Below are 22,236 nucleotides of genomic sequence, written 5' to 3'. Positions count from 1 at the left end.
GGCGTTGAGCATTTCAACTTTTTTTTTCTTCCCGAGGGAACTTATGATTGAGCACAAGCCACCACAGCCTCGTACCACCACTGTACCAGTAGCAGCCAGCCCCGTTTTCTACCTAAACAGGCTAATTTCCGCGCCGAACCGTCCGAGTCGACAGGCTGTGTGACCTCCTGAGTCTGTCCCGTCCTCGTACAGAGATTTATCTACAAAGTATTCCAACCAACGTAAAGAAGGAATCGGTAGCGACGATGCACTGAGGCGATTGTCTGCGACCTGTCTCTTCAACCCGTTTCCTAGCTCCATAGTCCTTTCCATCGTCTGCGTTCAGTCTGCCCTGGGCGGACCGATCGACAGGATGAACCCGATAGGGCAGCTGGCCGGACGGACGTTTGGTCCTGCGGCGCGCGGTCTGGTCCGCGGCTGCTGTGTATCTGTACCACTACCATCACTTCTTGTAACACCAACAACATCATCTTTGGGCTCAACGGCGCCGTCTTCTTTTTCTTCATCATCCTTGTACAACATTGGCTTCAGACGCCACTTTTCGATTACTTCTGTCTTCAAGGCAGCAGCTTCCACTACGTCTACGTCTAATGCTCTCTGGTCTTCAGCTCCCACTGTTGGACGGATTGCTCGCGATGCCTTCGTTGCGAGGTAAGTTTGTCTGGTCTGCCTTCATTTGGTTCCAAGGTTCCCTTTTGTTAGATGGTCATCTTTCTATCTGTTGGGGCCTTTGCATTTCCCCAAAAGGACCCTCATCTCGGATGGCAAAGGTCTAGTAGACCTTGCCTTACTTTACCTTACTCTTTGGTAATGGAACAGCAACGATGAAAGAAACGGGCACTTCCTGGGCTGCCTGTACCGGAAGGTATTAGTGGCCTGCGCGCACCCGTGGACCAAGTCGAGCGTAGCGGCGCCTTTCTGTGGTGGGCAGAGCACACTCCACGCTTACCTCACCTCATGAGTGGACAGGAGTGGACAGCCCCAGAACGCAGGAGAGCTACCAGCTTGACCCATGCAGGGACCTTTTGTGTGCCCCTCGTTGCCCCTCACCTCGGAGCATCACCATTGATCCACCCCGGAACTCTCTCCTTCACCTTGATCAAACCCACAACCATACGGACACCTGCCTCAGTAGCAGTACCTGAGAGTCTACTGCCACGCGCCAGTCCTCCCATTTGCCGCTTGCTGCTTTGTTCATAATCCCAAGTAGGAAGGCACTCTCTTGTGGAGCTGGTGCAGCTTCTACTCTGATCGAATCCATTACACTACTCTTCTTTTTTTTTATTACTTCCGCCTCCCTACAACTGCTACCACCTTACTCTTCTTTCCTCTTCTTCCGTCCTCCCATTTTCCTGTTATCCCCCTTGTCTTACTACTCCTCTTTGCAGCCTACCTTTAACCACCCCAAGAGTACAACACTGACATAAAACTCGCCTCGCGGACAAATAGCTACCGCCGACCTTCTTCTTCCTTCCCCGCACCCGTTTCCCACCGCAACTACTGCTCGACAATCACCACTTCCGACAAGGCACTGTACGCCAGCAGAGTCGGCAACATGGCTGATCGCGAAGTTCTCCCCGAGTCGATTCGGCCCTCCCACTATGTCCTGTCACTCCGTGACCTCAACTTCAAGGACTGGACTTACAAGGGAACCGTGACGTAAGGATACACCCTACCCCTCACCCCGCCCGAGCTCCGAGCTTCAGCTTCAGCTTTAACTTCAGCTCCAACAAGCACATCAAAGACAATCCCGCCATGCTAACCTCTTGATTGCGCTCCACAGCATCGACGCCGAGGTTGTCAAGCCTACCAAGGAAATCGTCCTCAACGCCCTCGAGATCAAGCTGCTCAGCGCAAAGATCGCTGTCGGCCACACCAAGTCGACGCAATCATGGGAGTCCACCAACTTCAGCTATGGCGAGAAGCAGCAGCGCGCTACCGTCACCTTTGACGAGGAGATCCCCCAGGCGCAAAAGGCTGTTTTGACCATTGAGTTTGAGGGCATCATCAACAACGAGATGGCTGGTTTCTACCGCAGCAAGTACAAGCCCGCCGCCGAGCCCGCCAAGTCTGTACCCCGCGACGACGAGTGGCACTACATGTTCAGCACACAGTTCGAGTCTTGCGACGCCCGTCGGGCCTTCCCCTGTTTCGATGAGCCTAACCTCAAGGCCACCTTTGACTTTGAGATTGAGATCCCCGAGGACCAGGTGGCACTCAGCAACATGCCCGTCAAGGACACTAAGAAGACCAAGGAGGGCTGGCAGCTGGTTTCCTTTGAGACCAGCCCCAAGATGTCCACATACCTCCTCGCCTGGGCTGTTGGTGACTTTGAGTACGTCGAGGAGTTCACCGAGCGCCGCTACAACGGCAAGCAGCTCCCCGTCCGTGTCTACACCACTCGTGGCCTCAAGGAGCAGGGCCGTTATGCTTTGTGGCACGCGCCCCGCATCATCGACTTCTTCTCTGACATCTTCGGCATCGAGTACCCCCTGCCCAAGGCCGACCTGTTGGCCGTACACGAGTTCACCCATGGTGCCATGGAGAACTGGGGTCTTGTCACTTACCGTACTACCGCCGTGCTGTTCGACGAGAAGACGTCCGAGGCCAGATACCGCAACCGCGTCGCTTACGTTGTTGCTCACGAGCTGGCTCACCAGTGGTTCGGCAACCTGGTCACCATGGACTGGTGGGATGAGCTGTGGTTGAACGAGGGTTTCGCCACCTGGGTTGGATGGCACGCGACGGACTACCTGCACCCCGAGTGGCAGGTTTGGTCTCAGTTCGTTAACGAGGGTATGGAGATGGCCTTCAAGCTTGATGGTATCCGAGCCAGTCACGCCATCCACGTGCCTGTCAAGGACGCCCTTGACGTCAACCAGATTTTCGACCACATCAGCTACCTCAAGGGTTGCTCGGCCATTCGCATGCTCGCCAACCACCTCGGTGTCGAGACCTTCCTCAAGGGTGTCTCCAACTACCTGAAGGCCCACCAATACGGCAACGCCAAGACCAAGGCGTTGTGGGATGCTCTCACCGAGGCGTCCGGAAAGGACGTGAACAAGCTCATGGGCCCCTGGATTTCCAAGATTGGCCACCCCGTTCTGACTGTCGCCGAAGAGCCTGGCCAGATCTCCGTCAAGCAGTCTCGTTTCCTTTCCACTGGTGATGTTAAGCCCGAGGACGACGAGACCACCTGGTGGATTCCTCTTGAGATTGAGGGCAAGGTCGGCACCAAGGGTGTCACCTCCCTGTCTCTCGAGAAGAAGGAGGACACGATCCGTGATATCGACACCGACTTTTACAAGCTCAACTCTGGGTCTTCCGGTTTCTACCGTGTCAACTACCCCCCTGAGCGTCTCCTGAAGCTCGGACAGCAGCTTGATCGCCTCACCACCGAGGACAAGATTGCCATTATCGGCTCCTCCGCCGACCTTGCCTTTTCTGGTTACGGCACCACCGCAGCTCTTCTGTCCTTCGTCCAAGGCTTTGCCAAGGAGGACAACTACCTCGTGTGGAGTCAGGTCCTTGACTCTATCGCCCTTGTCAAGTCCATCTTCAGCGATGATGAGACCATCAAGAAGGGTCTGGAGACCTTCACACTGAAGCTTATCAACGACGTTGTGGCGAAGATGGGCTGGGAATTCCCCGAGGGCGAGAGCTACCTTGACGGACTTCTCCGCAAGAGAGTCCTCCTGACTGCTGGTGTCAACGGCCATGCTGGGTAAGTCTGATAACATCATTGATAAAATCGGTATGAGTACTAACAACCGTAGCGTCACCGAGGAGGCTACCAAGCGCTTCAACGCCTGGGTCGAGTCACCCGAGTCTAACCCCCTGCACCCCGCCCTCCGCACGCCCGTCTTCCGCGTCGCCATCAAGAACGACACGGCCCGCGCCGTCGAGGCCTTGAAGAAGGAGTGGTTCACTACCCCTGCCATCGACGGCAAGGAGATCTGCCTCTCCAACCTTGGTTTCGTCCGTGATGAGGCCATTATCAAGGACAACCTGCTTCCCTTCCTCTTCAACAAGTCCCCGCCCGCCCCGGCTTCGGACTCCGTCCCGTCCGCCGACATGCACTCCCTTGGCTCCGCCCTCGCCGGAAACTCTGTCGCCCGCCAGATCCAGTGGGACTACGTCAAGAACAACTGGGAGGCCTGCCTCGCCAAGCTCGGCAACCCCATTGTCGTTGACCGCTTCATCCAGGTCTCCCTGGGCAAGTTCACCGACTTTGAGTCCGTCAAGGACATTGAAGCCTTCTTCGCCGACAAGGACACAAGCGCTTTTGCCCGTACCCTCGAGACCGTCAAGGACAAGGTCCGTGGCCGCGCCGCATACCGCGAGCGTGACGCTGCTAAGCTGAAGGAGTGGCTTGTCGCCAACAAGTATGCGTGAATTGATGGGGATGAAATGACAACAACTGGAGGAGTACAGAAAGGGAATATTCCGGCCAAGTTGTAGTTTAGTAGCTATAGGATGCTGGCTTTTGTGGAAAAGCAAAAAAAATCAATCATCACTTATGCTGTTACGTCTGTGGCCTTTCGTTCGTGTGTCTATTGATGCAATTTTAAGCGATGCGATGTCAATGTCTTGCTAGTATCCCTCTTGCCTTCGAGGGCAGCTGAAAAGCAGTGAACACCACACATCCGTGGTATATACCAACCAAACCACGATGACCAAGGAGCCACCCTCTGACTTTGACCGCCTCATCACCTATGGGTGGCCAAAAATTGCATTGGAATGAATAACCTGCCCGATGACCAGCGGAATCCAAGAGCACTGGTCTCATCTTCAGAACCCCCCCCTCCCCCCTTTTTTTTCCCACCCACTTCCGTTTTCAATACAGAAAGCCAGCTATACGAAGAAGAATCGAGATGTTTATTTGGGCAATATAGCACTTTTCATTATTTATACACCCAAGACGCCCAGAAAAGCAAGTTATGCTTACAGCTAGCTAAGCCTGCTTTCCTCGGGTCCTGTTCCTCGAAACCTAATGTACGCTTTTGCAAAGAAAACCTCAAAAAAACTCTGGAAGAAGAACAAAACACAAAAGCCCATCCATCATGAAACCACTCCCCCGGAAGGGGAATTTCCATGAGAGGGCTTAGATTAGCCCAACCAACACCCCGTTCAAACGCCGAAACCCGTGCAAAATCATGCATATCTTTTCATTCCATACACCTCCGCCCTCGGCATTCTTTCTCGTTTGGTCGTTTCCAGTCAGACTGCGGCTGTATCACAGTGGAAGAGAGATTTGGTTTCTGGTTTTCGGATCGTAGACTAATCAAACATGTACACGTATCGTGCAGGCCAGGTGGATGTTTGCATCAGCCTTGGAACGCAGCGCGGCGGAGATTTTGCATCATCCTCTCGACGAGGGCCGTTGAGTCCGCAGGCACATCGGGCAGAGGGACGTCGCCCTCAGGAGTTTGATGGGGCGGGGGTAACGACGGCTGCGCTTGCATTTGGTGTTGTTGTTGCGGTGGTGGTGGTGGCTGCTGCTGAGGATTCTGCTGTTGATAATGCTGTTGGTATTGCTGTAGCGGAGGATGCTGGTGATACTGCTGGTGATGTTGAGGCTGCCACTGTCCCGGCGGGGGCGCCCGAGCTTGGGGCTGCTGTGAGTGCTGCTGCGTCGGTCCCCAATTGAAACCATGGTTCTGGTAGCCTGGCATGGCAGCTGTCTGCGGCGGAACTGGCGACGGTATGGACTGATGGGAAGGTGCTGTAGGCGTCGGCGGATTCACGCGCGGGGTGAGGGCAAATTGGGCCAAGAGCTCCGCCGGGTTGAGATGCTCAGTCCGTGGTCGGCTCGCGGGAGGGAGCGGTTGGGTCGAAGGCATGTTGTAAGCCTGGGGTTGAGACTGTGTAGGCTGTCGAGGGAACGCCGTAGTCATCGATTGATTCGTAAAGGGCATTCGAGAGGTTGGAGCCGGCACTGGCGTGTGCGGTACCGACACGGAAGCTTGAGCTACAGAAGGCGCCGTCTCCGTCGTTGGGCCAGCTGATTTTGACGCTTGAGAAGGCGTTTGCGCGGAAGAGCCATTGACGGCTGCCGTCGATGTCTCCTGGGTTGCATCCTTCCCCGGGTGCGAAGCCGGGGGTAGGTTCGTACCTTGCACAGACGCACTGGTTGATTTCGAACTGGCCTTGGATGGAGTAGCAGCCGAAGGCATCTTGCTCATGGCCGCGAGATACTTGGCCGGGAGGGGAACCGGTGTCTGCTTCTCGGGGATCTATTATTGAATCAGCTTGGACTTGGTCTACTTCTGGAAATATGATGTATTACGTGGTCATACCTTGTACTGCACCTTCGGCACAGCGGGCTTTGCTGTATGCTGAGGTTTCGTTTGGGTAGATTGAGGCTGGCTGGCAGGAGACTGTTGCGGAGTCTGCTGTGGAGTCTGCTGAGGGATAGGCTGTTGCGAGGGTTGATGTTGTGCTGGTTGAGGATGCTGAGGTTGCTGCTGTTGTGGCTGATTCGCCCAACCTCCGTACTGCGGCCGGATCGCCGGGTGTAGCGGCGCCGATTGTGGTTGCTGCGCATGCCAACCCTGACTTTGACCATGCGAGCTGGGTCGAGAGCTACCCGGCGCAGGGGACGGAGATATCGATGAGTAAGACGGCGTCCTGGCGTGATTCTGGGAGATCTGCGGCGCTGGTGAAGAATAAGAGGCCGCTGTTTTGACACCATACATCCCAATGGAGCCTTGAGGCATCACATTCGTCAGTGTATTGTGGTATGGACCGCCGTAAGCAGGTCCCTGCGGAACCGTATTCGGAGCGGGTGTCGGTGTGCCTCCCTGAACGGAGCCTTGCCGGTTCTTGAAGAAGGCTTCTGGAGACGTCCTCATGAGGTGAGCTCGCAGGTTACCTTCATATCCGTTGGTGAACCCTCCCCATGGAGCATAAGGAGTTCGGTACGTCTTCGAGTCTCTACGGAGTGTGTGAGTATCATTCACAAAGTTGCTGGGGTTGGAAAAATCTGACCTATTGTGGTGAACCTGGAAGAATGCATATTTCATAGCAACAGAAGGCGTTGGGGCGGCAGAGTATCTCCGATGGTTCTGCTGAGTTGAGCCTTGCGAAGTACTGTGTGGTAAAGGAGGTCTGGAGTTCTGTGATGGCGTCGACCACGTTTGTTGCGCGGGCCGCGCGCCGACTGCAGATTGCGGTCCCGGGGTGCTATACGGGCTTGGCCGTTGCATCGAGTTCGGAGCCGCGTAATAATCCTGCCCAGCTGGAGCGGGACGAGGTACATACTGTTGATGCACATCAGGAGCAAACTTCTGTTGAACAAATTGGGTCCCGGGGATCGGGTATCGAGGATCAGCTCCGAAGTGGAGCTGCTGTCCTCCGGGAGTCGGGGGCGCAGAAGCCTTGGGTGTGAATTTTTGTGTGGTGAAAGAGCCGGTACCAGCGTAGTTGGTTTCGACAGGTTTCCTGGGCTTATATACGTACGGTTTCTCCGATTTGGGCCCATTCTGAACAGCGACTCCAGGCGTAAACACTGGCAATGGGGCTGGTTGCGGTGGAACGACTGACACCCTGCGATGCGACGTGCTTGCAGAAACAGGCTTGGGAGGCTTGGGAATGGTGTCTAGGAAGTTGCTCTTGGGATTGTGCAGCTGCTTGGCGGGATCCTCGGAGTACTGTGCCTTCGCCTCCGTCGACGTCTTGCCAAGATAGTGCCAGACTTGGCTGTCCTTCGACAGGTCAACTTTGGTCTGGTTTGGATTAGTACACTCGTTGCATGGATGGAACTCTGCCCATGTGTAGCCTTCAACAAAGGGAGCATCTTTTCGGGGGATTTCATCAGCAGGGCGCTTCGCATTGAGTCGTTCCTTTGCCTTCTGTGATGATGGCATCGGGATAGCCTTGGAAGACGCCTTTGGAAGGTGGTAGTCAGATGGGTCGGGCAGTAGAAGCCACTTCCACTCAACCTCGAGACGATCACTAAAGCACGTCAGACTTTGTTCATCAAAGTTGTTGGATGAGACATACCCATTAGGAATGATATCAAGGAGCAACATCTGCTCATCGGCGCGATTCTCAACCACGACACCGGCAAAGATGTCGCCTTTGAAGTACTGCAACTGGCAGATGTCGCTCTTGCTGAGTGCTGCCGCAGCCTCGTGGATCCGCACATCATCCTCCAAGGAGTCACCAGTATGTTTCCTATCACGCTTGGTACGATGGAAGCGACAGCTAAACTCGAACGCTTGCTCCTTGTACTCGGTTCCATCTTCGCCAAAGACTGGGACTTCGGCTTCTTCGACAAAGACACCCGCGGCAGCCGCACATGTGGCGTGGTAGGCCCGGGCACACTTCTTCTGGGAGCACTGGAAGCAGGCACCCTTTTTGGAACGACAATAGAGACACTTGAGATCCAGACGTTCCTTGTTGATGTTGGCAACATTCGCAATGACCTCCTTGTCGTCGACGGTATCGATATAAGTCTCGGGTAGGTATAGCGCGCACATCCGATGGGCCTTGCGGCCATCGTCTGTTGGCAGGACTTCTGCACCAGGGATATCGCTGGGGCAAAGGCAGCACGTCGGCTCTGCGCGCGTCTTAACCTTGAGACGAATTCGCTTGGTCTTTGCTTTGCCTTGTTTGTCTCCAGCAGCGCGCTTTCGTTTGCGAGCCGACTTAACAATACCGTTGCTACCAGGAGGAGACGGAAGGCCAGTAGCGTCGTCTTCATCCTCATCCTCATCATCCTCTTCGTCTTCTTCGTCAGTTTCCTCGTACTCAGGAGTCGGCTCGCCACGGAGTTTCCGTTCGATATCGTATACGTCAACCCACACACTGTCTTGCGCCTGCGCGCACTCGCAACGTTTGGCGATCTTGCCCATGGGAAGCCAAGAGTCGAGCGCAAAGTTGACAGCCTCGGCGCAGTTGTAGCCCAAGTTGTATCCAGAGTGGTATCCGTAAGGATAGGTAACGACGAATTCGCCCGGATACGAAACGCACTTGTTGACGGTAATATTGTAGTGCTGCTTGAGATGCGATGGGGAAATCAAGAATCCCTTGTGGCGAAGGAACTGGTCGCAAGCCTTGGCATCCGTGGGCCAAATGTTCTTCATGGCAGCCTCGAAACGGCGGGCGTCAGCTTGTGAAATGCTGTACCATTGTTTGGGGGCGCCAAAGTGGAGATAGTTGATGCTGTAAAGATCAACGTCCTCCAAGTGCCATGCGAAAGTGGCTTTCCACATGCCCAAGTAGAGGTAAGCCGTGTTTACACCGGGAACCTTTGTTCCGAGGACATCCAGCAGGTTGGGAAGCTTGTTCAAGTTCCACATTTCTGTCGATTCGTCGAAGAGAGTCCCCATTAGATCTGCGCCGTACAGCGGCGGGGCGTACGTGAGGGTTTTCCAGTAGATCCTCTCGAGTTCCTCACAGCGCTCAGGGGTATAGTCAGAGACATCCATCTGGTAGTCAAAGTCTTCGAATGCCTTTTCGTCAATCATAGCGGAGCCTTCCCTCTTGCTGTACTTCCGACGGGCCGAAACAGTCTGGGTCTTTGGCTTCGCTTGTCTCGCGCCACCCATCCGACCCATTCTGCCAACGGTTGGTGGTTCATCTTCGTCGACATCCAGTCCCGGGTCTTCCACAGAGTCGACGACTTCCTCTTTTTTGACCTTGAGCTTGACATCCGCATCTGCAGCCGGCTTAGGGGAGACGGGCGTCATCGGTCGCTTCTCTTCCTCCTGTTCTTCTTCGGCTTCGTCATCGTCATCCTGGTTCTTGCCCTTGGCCTTACCCCGGCGCGGTCGACCTCGGCCCCGCTTTCTTGACCCGGCCGGAGTTGATTTCGCTTCTGTACGAGGTTTGGGGGCAGATCGGGGTTTCGGCTTTTCGACGTTGGCTCGGCGCTCGCCTCGCCGCGCTGGGGGCTGATGTTCGCTCTGGTCGCAAAGTTGTCGCCACTGTGGGAGGTTGTAGGATCTTTGATGAAGAATATTGACTTGGCGATAGGTTCCATTCGATCCCATGATGTCTTGCTTAATTGGTTCTCTGACTCGGATCTGCTTCACCAGGTCGTCGAGTCGGGGGAGGTTTTCTTTCCACTCGGGGGGAGGGATAATCTTGACGATGCCGGACTTCATCCCATAATGATCGACTTTGGTCATCTACAGTCACGGTCACAGTCAGCCGATGAAAAGACACGGGGACAAAGAGCACGAAGGGAAGTGGCATGGGCGTACGAATAGCTTGAAGTCCTTGAACTGATGCATCGTGGGCCTGAAGACAGGGACAGTCCCGGACCAGTGGTCGGGAAGGACTTCGCCAATGTCGTCCTCGGGCGGCGGCGCCTCATCTTGGGTCGTAGGAGCAGCAGATGGATCAACAGCATCGTCGTCTAGATCGCTGAGCTCAGAGTCGCTGGCTTCCGACTTGGGCGCATTGTTGCTGTCGGGGGGTGAGTGGAGGAAGGCGGGCTTTGCACATTCAATCTGGCCAAGGGTCGGCTCCTCGTCGTGGTCACCAGTCGTGGATTGCGCCGGCACAGGTGCAGGCTCCGAGACTGGAGCGCTGACAGCGTCGGTCGACATCATGGAGGGGACTACATGCGACCGTTGATGCGCTGGGAATTTTCTGCCTCGCACGTCGTCAAGATGGTTTGTGTCGGGAGGGTGCGCAGGCTTGGTGTATTCAAGTCGCCGAAAATATGAGGTGCAGACGTCTGGTTGAGTGCGGAGAACAGATTCGTTCGGTTCTTTTGGTTATCAGATCCTGCGGGGGACTGGCCACTGTAGAGTATTCGAAGAGGGAGCGGCAGGACTGAGGAAACTGCGTCTGGCTGGGCTGGCTCGCTAAATGGGCCGATTTTTGGCGGATCTGGGCTGATGAACCAGGGCTGGCGCAGGCAGGGCGGAAGTTGCACCTCCCAAGGTTGACGATTACTGTTAGGTAAGGAAGGGAAGGCAGGTGCGGTCGGCAGTCGTGCACCGCACCTGGCAAAATAAATCAGCCTACTAAAGACAAGGGCTTTTACGTTAAGGTGAGCAATAGAGTACCGTACCTACTCGTCGGCTGATGAAAATCTTCAAGGTATTGAGGGTACTCGAAAGGGCAGTGGCCTTTGCTCCTTTAGTTTTTTCTTTTTTTTTTTCTTTGGTTGCAAAGAGCCAAAAACCAGAGGTGTCGGGTCGAGAAAGAGCTGCACCATCGGGCAGATGCGGTTGCGGCTGCGGATGCTGTTACCTCACTTGCGCGATGGCTGCTTGCTGTGGGGGAAGTGGGTGGTTCAGGTACGGAAAGTGCGCGGGCACCTCACCTTCCAATTTTCAGCATCCGACAGGGCAGGCAAGTGGGCAGTGCTGGCGACCCCCTTCACTCTTTTGCCTTCGTACCTTCCAAGTTCCGTCTCTTCCCCTTGACCTCCAGTTCCTCGCTTCCAAGGTCCGCACTGATTAGATCTGCGCTAGTCCCGACTGAGGAGGTTCCCCTGTGCCTTAGGCACGCGAGGCAAATGCAGAATCCGGCACCGGAGTGCAGGGAAATGACGTCGCCACGTGAGAGCAGGTCGAGTCTGCAACCACAGTGAAATTGTTCTCGCCGGCGCATCTGATCGCGAGTTATGCGCGCAACTTGGCTCATAATTACCATCGTATTAGCAGTTCATCAGCTATGAGTGTACTGTCAGATTCGGTATTTCGATGGCTTCATTCAAGTTGCGCAGCTCATTAGAGCATCCAATGGTTTCGGATCCTGTGGAGCTGGGTTACTTTGCAGTGCAAGCTATCGCCCTTTTGTGTCTCAGCGTGAATTTCTTCTTCTCCCTGACGTTTACCGTTATAAAGGTTGTAAATCTGCAAAACGTTGCAGGTCCCTGCCGTTGGCTGGTCTTTGGTGTTTGGAGATGCTGTCACTCACGGCAGGGCGTAATAGCGAACGGTGCCAGGGGAACATCGCGCCAGGAACGTAATCGTGAATCGTTCCCCCTCCTCAAAAGCTTCGACCAATGGAGAGAAGCATCAAGATCTGATAATCTCGCATGGCACCTGGAGTTCCAAAGTCTCCGGGGGGTGTGGTGTGACCCATCCAGCCCTATCGGTCGAGAGCATCCGCCGGCCGGCAGCGGATCGTCCGATGACCCAATCTACGGAGTACCCTGGCCTGGCTGCTCGGCGGAGGAAGCGACCTGAGGTAAGGTAGGGGAGAGGGGCTGCCGAGAGGAATGGCTGGCTCCCGTCCGCATCACTGCCCGCGATAGCTCGACTTTCACCAAAAGCTCCCCAGTGAGCTTAATCAGTTGGAGGACTGCTCATGTTGATAATGGTATCGAGTCTTGTCGGGAATGATGATCGTTCCCAAGTCCCCAAGTATCTATGGCCATGGGCATTATTGTGTGAGCCCCTTATCGGACTGCGCCCGACTAAGGTAGAGTCCAGCATCATCAATCGACTCCGCACTCTCCACGGTGTGTGAGGGGCGAGGAAGCTGGAGCCGCGAAGATCAGAGTTGCAGAGCCCCCCACATACGTCCCCGACCATGGGGGAGGGGGTTGACTTGAGTCCTGGACGAACGTGGACTTGGGCCTCCTCGAACGAGGTCTTTGATTCGACATCTGTTCCGTCATAACAAGACGCCGACTAGATATATCCTTGGTGACTAGGTTTCCTGCGATGCTCGTCAATATTGGTTTCTCGTGATGGGAGCCATATCTTGCCTTGAAACTCCAGACTTCAAGCACCACTCGTGGATACTGATGCTGGATCTGCTCCATTGCCTATGAATGACCTCTTTCGGACCCTTTCAAGATACCGATCAAGACCGCCGTTGACGCTGTTCGCAAGCCGACCTATTGCGCAGCGTGGGCACGCGGCTCGAAATATCAATTGCTCATCATGAGCCATCAAGGTTCTCATTGTCAACATAGTTTTGACCTGACATCACTGAGGGTGATGGCGGCCCCAGCTGCAAAGGGTCTCCCGCTCAGTCGAATGTTGTGAGTGACAGGGTTGAATTTGGTTCGGCAAGAAAGTATGAGGGGATATTGGTTGCAAAGCACGTCTGAGGGAACCAATACACTAAGTACCCGTGCCTAGCTAGGTAGGTATGTTGGCCGTTGTTGGTCTCACTCCATGCCTGCCAACCCCCAAAGGTATCATACCTTCCCATCACCTTGCCTGAGATGAGGTGAGGTACCCTTATCTTAGGCACTCGTCAGTCACACTAGAGTAGAAAGTAGCCCATAGCAACGTGCACGTCTCACAGCAGAGGCAAAGCCGGCAGATAATCCATGACTGGTGTAACGCGCCAACAAAGCTTCTCTCATTGAGCTCTGATGTCTCTACCTCAGCAACAAAATCACACAATAGTACCACCTGGATTGATAAACTCTTCTGACCACCGTTTGACGCCAGTAAATCTCATAGCCCTTTTCATTACGGGGTGGAAGAAAATGACGTGTCTGATATACCGTCATCAAAGTAAACGTTCAAAAAACCCGCCTCTGGCTAAATGCGACTGCCAGAAGAATGTGCAATATGATCGTGCTTCGTAAAAATAAGAAAAGGTTCTATGCGTCTCTTTCTCTTCCCAAACCCCTCGATCCTCCCTCCGGCAGGTTTGCTGTACAACGTTGCCGATACGCCATGCAAGAAGTTAAGAATTTTATAGAAGAGACATATGTGAATAGAGGGTGCCCCGCTGAGCAGTCGTGGAAACTTATCCAGAATTTGGAATTGGTTCACGCGGTGCGGAGATGATTCGATCCAAGGCCGATCAACTCGAACATGATTGGGATGAGGCCGACGCCCAGCCAAGCAATACCTGTCGGCATCTGTCAGCAAATGTGGAGAAAGGTCGGATCTTGCGGAAGAGGGATGGAGCTCTACCTGTATAAACGACCAGCTTGGTCACCACCTCGACATCGTAGCGCACTCGTGGGCGGATGAGTCGAAGGAACATTTCCTTCTCACTCATCTCATCTTGTTGGCCGACTCTCAACTCCACCTCGCCCTTCTCCTCGCTCGGGCTCGCCAGCACGCTCCCCGTACCCATCATGCGCTCAAAGTCGTTTAGCGAGTTGCTGTGGTGGCCTTGAACACCAGACGTTGCTCCCTTCCCTTCCCAGTCGCTGCTCTTCTCTCGAAGCTCGTGCATGCTGCCCTTGCTTTTGATACTACCATTGCTGCCGATGCTCTCCCGACGTCGTCGCTCGCGGTATGCGAGTGTCTCGTATGCATCGGCGGCACTCTGTGGTCCGATCGATACTGAGCGACCACGCGTTGTCGGATGACGAATGGACTGAACTACGCGGGGTAAGTCTCTGACGTTGGGAATAAGCGTATCCATCCTCGAGCCCGGGTCAATGGACTTGTACATGGATGCTGGTGTAAAGAAACGTCTGGGAAGATTCCACTCGACCTTTTCCAGGAGACGGAAAAGGTGAGGCAGAACTCTCAGCATGGTAGGTTTCATGACCTCTCGCCATAGAAGGATGACAACTACGCCGAATACAACACGAGCCAGCACAATGTGCCAGCCCAGCGCGTTGAGATCAATGGATTCAACGGTATGGGCAGATCCTCCGAACGAATCGATTGAAGTCCGCCCATACATCCATGTTCCGATCTCCAGGCCAATTACGACTCCAGCAAAGGCTACACTGTCGTCGAAGCAAGGGCAGTCGTCCGCTGGCTCCGGGTGTATTCTCACGAGAACAATGACGACGAGAGCAGCGATAACGGGCGCCCACCATGAGCTGCTGTGCATGTACGCGTCCAGCGGCGGGCCGTAGTGGAACTCGACAAGAGAGATTGCAGCACCCAAGACCGAGCCCACGATGACGTCGATGAAGCCATGCATACCACAATACAGTCGGCCGAGAATGATAGAAATGGCATAAAGTACGACAAGCCCTCGAGGACGGTCTTGGTCGTCTCTGGCATGGCGTTCTCAGGGCTCCGCAGGAGCAATACTGCGTACACAGCCACTGACACGGCGTTGGCGCTATGTGTCGAAGGGAAGCCATATTCTAAGGCAGCAGATCCGGACATGGTGATTCGATGCAGTGGCGGGGACAGCGGTCTGGGTAGGGAGAAGAAGTCCTTGATAAAGCCGGTGAAGAAGACGCCCTCGGCCAGGATGTGAATAACACTGTGAGGCCGCAGCTAGTTAGATAGGCTCTATATAACTCTACACGGCGATTCTTGCTTACCCTTTGCCGAAGGAGGCGTATCCACACCAGAAGAGCATGGGTAAACCGATCATGAAGAATGTATGGGTACCGAGATTGGCCGTGATCGCAAAGTAGCTATCGAGCCACGGGGTGCGCATCGTTTCCTGCAGATAAGCCAGGTAGGGTGTTTCCCAACGTATCAGTGGCAGCAGTGACTGTCGCAGTCGATATCGCCATGGTGGCAGCGCTCTCTTGTCTGTGGACAGGCATCGTCAGCTCAAGGCTTGGAGGCTTGCGTACGGGCAAGGTATTTGGGGCTCTTGTCAATGCGCCAGGCTCAAGACATGAGCGATAGCAAGAAAGGCAAGGTTGGGAGAGTGTAGCAGCGTACAGTGATCGAGACTTCTAAGGCCCGCATCGGGGGCATCGCTGGGGCTCTTGACTACGATCAGAGGCGGGGCGGGGGCGTCGGCGACAGCAGCTGGGACGGCAAGCTTTGGATTCGCAAGGGTAGCGTCCGGCAGGGTATTCGGCGCAGATGCGGCGCCATTGGTATGGCTAGTCATCGGGCGGTGTCTGAGGTTGTGGTCGTGAGGCATACGGCCATTCGTATTCTCGTAGTGTGATTTGGTTCTCTTCGAATTGTATTCGGTGTACGTGGTGCGTATTCGCGGGTAGATTCGCAGGCTCGGAGGGGGTGAGGGAAGTGTTCGGTGTAAGGCGTTTGAGGTGGAGGGGAAGCAGATGCAATTGCTCGAAGGGTTGGCGAGCGACTGGGCATCTGGGGGCGGTGAATTCGCTGGGACGCCGAGGAACGAGCGATGCGGTTGCTGGGAGAGCGTACGGGATCGCCAACGACTGGAATATTGTGAGTATGTCGCAGGAAGCGAGGTTTGGCGTCAAGGTTGTGGGAGGAAAACGATGAGAGTGCAGGGGAAATTTGCAGGTGCAGCAAATGGATGGTAGTGGGATTGCGATGTTGCGTTCGCGCCACAAACGGGCGTGGGAACCTGTAACTGGAACTCGAACTGGAACCGCTGAAGTGGTGTGTTGTGTTGGGCAAGGTACCTTTACTTGACTTACCTTGAGGTACTCCTCAGACGATGTACCTTTCTCTTGGGCGGTTAGGTGCTCTTGGCATGCCGGATGAAGCACTTGAGGTGATTAACCTTTTGTGTCTTCCATTCTTTTTCAATACTGGGCCACCTCGGGAGACGATAGGAAACCACCAGAGAGGTCCTCTTGAACGGCACAACGGGTCTACTGAAGAAAGAAGGAAAAAAGAGACAATGAATCTGGCACGGAAGGGTCCCGCGCTAAGCTAGCGCTACGTTGTGTCAGGCGTTACGAACACCTCATGGAAAGATGGAAGCATCTCAGCTGGATCGGTACCTGACAGCAACACTACCTACCTACCCACTCCGTACAGTGACAGATAAGAGACACCAGTGACCACTGCACCCACCCACCATCCGAGGCTGCTCGCCCTTGGAATCGACAACGGCGGGGGCGCTCGCCTTAGCTCTCTCCAGCATCCAGGTCGCCAATAAGGTACCTAAGGCAGGTAGGTACCTTGAGCTTTCACTTTCGCAGGCTTCGGGTACTTTGTTCAATGGAATGTCCCTCGTACCTATTATGTGGACCACCTCGCCAGCGAGATTCCCCATTCCCCGGCATTCTATTGTACCTATCACCAACACCACTTACCTCCCTGTCTTACATCGATCGCACAGGTAAGTACCTTCAGTAGGTAGGAAGGAAAAATTCCACTCGTCCACCGATTGATCTTCCAATATCCAACTCGACATACAATGTCTCGCAAAGACCGCGAGATAAACCACGGACACAAGGGCACGAGACCATGGACCTCGACTCGGTCTTTCTCTTCTTTTCGTCATGCACCAGAAGGAGTGGAGTCTACTGGTGGCACGTCGTCAACGGACGGGCGTCTGTCTCACCATCAAAGAGCTTGAATATGAGATGACGAAGAGATGTATGAATAGAGGAAATGGGGCGGGAGCAAGCAAAGTAACCACCAAGCCTCGGGATCAGATTCCTCCTTCTCTTCTCCCCCCTCCTTCCAAGCAATGCCATTCAGCAGCCAAAGTGTCAGACAGGAAAGAGCCACCAGGACCACCCCGAATAATGCCATTGTAACGCGCGCACACAGACACCAACGGCCGTCCAAGCTAACCTCACCTCCAACAAGCATCTCCCCAGAATCAACAGCTTTCGCTCTCGTCTCATCCTGTCTTGGTCTAATCCTCTATGCGCTAGCTACCATCTTTCGCCAGAGGGGGGGTTTTCAGATGTCCAAGACCATTCCGCATTTGCATTGAACGAGTCCGAGGGCCCCTTCTTTCTGCCTTTCGAGAACACGACACTCTGACCTCACTGGCCTTTGCTTGTCGTCACTCTCGTTGCTCTCCTCTCATCAATACCCAGAGACTTAACTGTAAGTGCCCTTATGGTGCCTCAGGTTACTCCGAGTACCTACCAAGCTAAGTACCAAGTGTAAGGTAGACGGGCAAGGGCGAGCAACGGGGTGCCTCTTCTAGAAAGGTTACACGGAGAATGCCATGCAGAATACAACGACACACCCCCACCAAAATTCTAGGCTCAGGCATCTAGCATCCTGGACATTCTACGGCATCCACAAGTCCAAAGCTTCGAAGCTCCAGAGCTCTCTTTCCACATACCTCACCCAACCGTTAAGCTGAACTCTTTGATCCTCGCCGACGAGCTCCATCGTACTCAAACACACGTCACACCGGGGAAAGATATTCTCACCAGCAAACAGAAGTTCCACAACAGCTACGTCAGGAAAATCAACCCCATCAAAATGTCCGGCGCCCTCCTTCCCCTCCGAGCCCGGCACTGCCTCGTCACCGGCGCCTACGGGGGCATCGGCGCCGCAATTGCTTCCCGCTTCGCCGCCGAGGGCGCCCTGGTGACCCTCCTCGGCCGCAAGGAAGACAAGCTACGTGACCTCTGCGCTCAGCTCCCGCCCTTCCGGGATCATCGCCTCGCCCCTCTGACCTCCTCTGCCGCTGCCTCCGCCTCATCGTCGCCCTCCGAGGCTAAACCAGTCCACTCCTACGCCGTCATGGACGTCTCCGGTGACGCTCGTGATGAGGCTGTCCTCGATGATATCTGGGTTTGTCTCTCCCCCACCATCCTTCACATCAACCTGCCATCAACAACACATCGAAATACTACATTTATGGAAATGAGGCTACCTAGCTATCGCACCATGAACAAGTAGACACATTGACTAACAGGGACTTCCCCGTTCCCCTGCTCAGAAACGTACGGGCCAGATAGACGTCCTTGTCAACGCCGCGGGTATTGCGCAATTCCAGCTGTTGCAAAACACCTCCCCACAGGCCGCAAGAGAGCTTATCGACACAAACCTCATGGGCACAATCTTCATGTCTAGGTACATGGCCCAACGCATGAAGCGCAGACGCGCAGACAGGGATGGTAAGTCATGACATGACGCTACACCATGCATATTCACTTTTCCTACACAACCGTTGTTGCCACACACGATCGATCCGATCGCAACACCCGCCCGCACCGCACAGATGCGCCAGCCTCATGCCAATGATGTGCTGCACACACACACACACATTTCACATACGCGCACGCACTGCATCAACAGCCCCGCTAACCACGAGATCCGCTCTCTTCAGCCTGCATCATCAACGTTGCTAGCTTGCTGGCCGAAAAGGGCAGCCCTGGCACCAGTGTCTATGCTGCATCAAAGGCCGGTATCATTGGTAGGTTCTTCTTTCTTTTTTGGTCTCTGCTTCGTCTCTCATACATCGCGGGGTCGCCGTGGCTGTATCCCTTCTAGCCCATCTCCCCCGATTTAGTGAAGCAAGTCTAACACCTCCGTGCCGCCCTGCTGAAGGCCTCACCCACGCCCTCTCCGTCGAGCTAGGGCCACTGCGCATCAGGACCAACGCCATCGTCCCTGGATACATAGAAACAAACATGCTTGCCGGTGAGAGATCCTCTGTTTATCTCCCATTTGCAGGCCCGACCTCAGAGGACCCCATAAACCAAATATCCTTGGTTAGGTAGGCCAACAGCTAATATACAAATTATCACAGCAATGTCGAGGGAGCCTCTCGAGAAGAGGATACCACTGGGACGCTTGGGGCGGCCTGACGAGGTTGCCGATGCCGCCGTCTTTCTTGCTCAAAACACTTACGCCAATAACTGCATCCTCAACTTGGATGGCGGGCTCAGTGCTGTCTGAGCTGGCGTGCAGCTCCCATTTTTACGTAGAAGGGACACCCTTGACTTGGAAGAAAGTGGTCCCACGCACAATCAGTCATCGTCAATGACAATGGCTCCGCCTGTAGAATCATCCACAATGACCACGTCGTCGCTGCCGCTCGTGGTAGCGACTACCTTGGCCTTCTTCGCTTCGATCGGCTCGTCTCCATCATCCGGCCGAGGCCGCTTGAGGTTAGGTGCCCCCTCCGATGCCTCAACAGCGGGTTTGCCATTTTGCTCGCTCGTGCCGTTGGATTCGGCGGATACCTCCTTCTTGGGCTTGCGAGGGATCTCGGGCTTCTTGTCCGCGACCAAGCCCTGGATCGGCTTGTCAGTCAGGGGCTCCTTGCTGTGCGGTTGTTAGTTTGTGGTTTAATACTAGCTTTTTAGTAGATGAACGTACGATTCCTGGATGCTGATGACGACGTTGACAAAAGGCTCGTCATCGTCTTCATCAATAATTGTTAGAAAAGAGTCCTCCCTGATTCCAAGCTCGCTCAGCTTCTTAGAGAGGTTCTCCGTCTCATCCGGGTCGTAGAGCGGTCCGACGTCATTATTCAGCGCGAACTCCTTGTCACCGTAACCAAGCTCCAGGCGCACAAAGTCTTCGACGAGGTCCTTGAGCGTCGCTCGGGACATATCAACAGTGATGCTCGTCTGATATACGCTGCATACCGGGCAATCTGGGTTAGGGGCGCGGTACTTGCTCGAGTTAAGCAAACGGGCAGGGTTGTGAGGAGAGATGAACACCTAGCCAGACACATTAGACTACCGATTCCGGCTAAGACGCAGAAAGTTTCGACCTTACCTCCTTAGTCTGAGTGAAATCGCCTCTCAGCACCTTGAACGATTGCAAGACACACAGGCCGGCGACAATGGCATTGGTTGTCGCAATGGCAGGGATAATGTTACCAGCCATCTGCTTGATATCGAAGCGCGACTTTCTTTCAATGCCGAAGATGGATGATCGAATATTTGCGCTCGAGGTCACAAAGTCCAACGTGTCCTCATCGTCCTTGTCGAAGGTGATTAGGGGCTCAGGGCCCGATGCATCCTTTCTGTACGCCTTTTTCAGCTCCAGCATCCGTTTACTCAGACGATCTAAGCTGTCGGCAAAGACTGCAAAGTTCTCCTCCAACGTCCATACTTGCTGTCCTTCCTGCAGAATAGTCTCCTTCGAGGCGAGGGCTGCGGCTGACTGCTCGGACAGGGTCTTGTAGTCGAGAGCCTCGGGCTTCCGTCTGGACTTCCACATATCCTCCATGGACGCGAGTCGCACAATGTCGGCGTTGAAGACCTTATCGAAGAGCAGCTGCGGGAAAGCATCGGTGCCCAATGATTCGCGAATCGTTCTCAGAGCCGCGGCTTCCTTCTTCAACTCTTCAATTTCCTTGGCATTGTCGGCATCGGCCGAATTGTCAAACGCGGACTCGTCTTCGCTTGCGCCAAAGATTTCATTGAGAAGATAACTTTTGCCCCACACGATGCAGTGGATGGGCTGGCTAGGGGTGCTTCGGATGGTGCAGACCGGGTAGGACTTAGGCGTCTCCTTCGGCGTGCAGTCGTAACATGCGGTAACACCCTTCTTGATGACCTGGACGTTACCGTTGAATCCCGTCGTGCCGCTCTCGATGAGAGGTACGTCCGCGGCCAAGCACATCCTGTTAACGTGCCGTCTAGCCTCCAGGTTATCCAGCGCATTGAAGACGATGTTGAAGTCGCGGAACCACTTGACGTTGAATTGGGCATCCTTGATGTTGGCATGATGCGCGACGATCTTGACCTTGGGGTTGAAGGGCTGTGCCGCATCCTTGGCCACCTTTTGTAAGTTAGTATTGCAATAATCTCCACATCTTCAACATTGCTTCTGGTACCATACCAATGCCTTGGACTTCTTGATGTGCTCGTGTCGGAAGAGGAATTGTCGGTTGAGGTTGCTCAAATCGATGGTGTCGAGGTCGACGACGTGAATTTCACCGAAACCCGTAAGCACGATGTTCTTGAGTAGTTCGCATCCGATACCGCCAGCTCCAACCATAAGAACGCGCGCCTGCGTGTTGTAAGTTAGCTCCATTGACTCTTCAATTGCATCGTAACCCATCATCGGGAGAAAATTGGCTGCTTTGGGAATAGGCAAGGGGGACGCCGTTGGATGAAAGCCGCGATGCTAAGTAGGTCGCGTGGTCTGATGCGCCGGGGCTCTGACGAGGGTTACGACGTACTCTCTTCACATTGGCGTTCAATGGGCCGCCGAGCGATTGCTGGAAGTACCGATCACGCGTCTGCACGGCGGGAGGTCGCTGCTGCTGCTGTTGCTGCGGCTTTTGTTGCTGTTGCTGCTGCGTCGTTTGCGCGAGTGGTTGAGGGGCGGGGATTGCTTCCGTTTGTGCTGGTTGCTGCTGCTGCTGCTGCTGCTGTTGCTGTGGTGCTGATGCCGGTGTAGGCGCCGTCGCGGCGGCGGGCGCTGTCGCCTCTGCCGCGGTTGCTGCAGGTGCAGCTCCTGCTTCCGCTGTGGAATCCATCGGCTTTCGGTCGATCGCAGTATTGATGAGGTGTCCGTTCTACGTGCGTCGACGTGTCAATGGGTTGGGAAGGGGAAAGATTGGTGCGATCGCGTGGTTTCGGGAAGAGGAAGTTGAGGGTGGAAATAAGCCGCGCCAGGTGGGATGGAACGACGGCGGCGGGTGGTTTCAGCACGGGAGCGAGGCTGCGAAGAGGAAGGTTCCAAGGTTGAGGTTTTCCCTGAGGTCAGCAGAAGGAGCGATCGCCTAGCACAAGGTTCCAGCCAATACCGGCAGCCGGTGACGAGATCC

General features: G+C 54.6%; 5 protein-coding genes across 5 annotated transcripts; 2 read left to right on the top strand and 3 right to left on the bottom strand.

Moving 5' to 3' along the window:
- Positions 1–1,555: 1,555 nt before the first annotated feature.
- Positions 1,556–4,395, top strand: N0V96_001098 (uncharacterized protein; the record flags this gene model as incomplete). Its single annotated transcript, XM_053195239.2, has 3 exons — positions 1,556–1,659; positions 1,784–3,724; positions 3,777–4,395. The coding sequence occupies 3 exons, from the start codon at positions 1,556–1,558 to the stop codon at positions 4,393–4,395; spliced, it is 2,664 nt and encodes an 887-aa protein (XP_053047209.1).
- Positions 4,396–5,796: 1,401 nt separating this feature from the next.
- Positions 5,797–10,559, bottom strand: N0V96_001097 (uncharacterized protein; the record flags this gene model as incomplete). Its single annotated transcript, XM_065756123.1, has 5 exons — positions 5,797–6,068; positions 6,131–6,236; positions 6,300–6,936; positions 6,991–10,136; positions 10,212–10,559. The coding sequence occupies 5 exons, from the start codon at positions 10,557–10,559 to the stop codon at positions 5,797–5,799; spliced, it is 4,509 nt and encodes a 1,502-aa protein (XP_065615363.1).
- Positions 10,560–13,702: 3,143 nt separating this feature from the next.
- LCB3 (Long-chain base-1-phosphate phosphatase) lies at positions 13,703–15,702 on the bottom strand (the record flags this gene model as incomplete). The annotated part of the gene is made up of 5 exons (XM_065756122.1): positions 13,703–13,785; positions 13,851–14,760; positions 14,826–15,114; positions 15,176–15,392; positions 15,528–15,702. 5 exons carry the CDS (start codon positions 15,700–15,702, stop codon positions 13,703–13,705), a joined length of 1,674 nt encoding a protein of 557 aa, XP_065615362.1.
- A 2,276-nt stretch (positions 15,703–17,978) lies between these two features.
- Positions 17,979–19,403, top strand: N0V96_001095 (uncharacterized protein; the record flags this gene model as incomplete). Its single annotated transcript, XM_065756121.1, has 5 exons — positions 17,979–18,293; positions 18,442–18,619; positions 18,832–18,918; positions 19,053–19,145; positions 19,255–19,403. 5 exons carry the CDS (start codon positions 17,979–17,981, stop codon positions 19,401–19,403), a joined length of 822 nt encoding a protein of 273 aa, XP_065615361.1.
- Positions 19,404–19,474: 71 nt separating this feature from the next.
- UBA2 (E1 ubiquitin-activating protein uba2) lies at positions 19,475–21,497 on the bottom strand (the record flags this gene model as incomplete). Its single annotated transcript, XM_053195244.2, has 4 exons — positions 19,475–19,772; positions 19,827–20,173; positions 20,232–21,242; positions 21,303–21,497. 4 exons carry the CDS (start codon positions 21,495–21,497, stop codon positions 19,475–19,477), a joined length of 1,851 nt encoding a protein of 616 aa, XP_053047214.2.
- Between the last annotated feature and the right edge of the window lie 739 nt (positions 21,498–22,236).

The sequence above is a fragment of the Colletotrichum fioriniae genome, assembly GCF_027942845.1.
Source record: "Colletotrichum fioriniae strain IMI 355084 chromosome Unknown scaffold_1, whole genome shotgun sequence".
Lineage (NCBI taxonomy): Eukaryota > Fungi > Ascomycota > Sordariomycetes > Glomerellales > Glomerellaceae > Colletotrichum > Colletotrichum fioriniae.
This window is presented reverse-complemented; position numbering and strand designations above follow the sequence as displayed.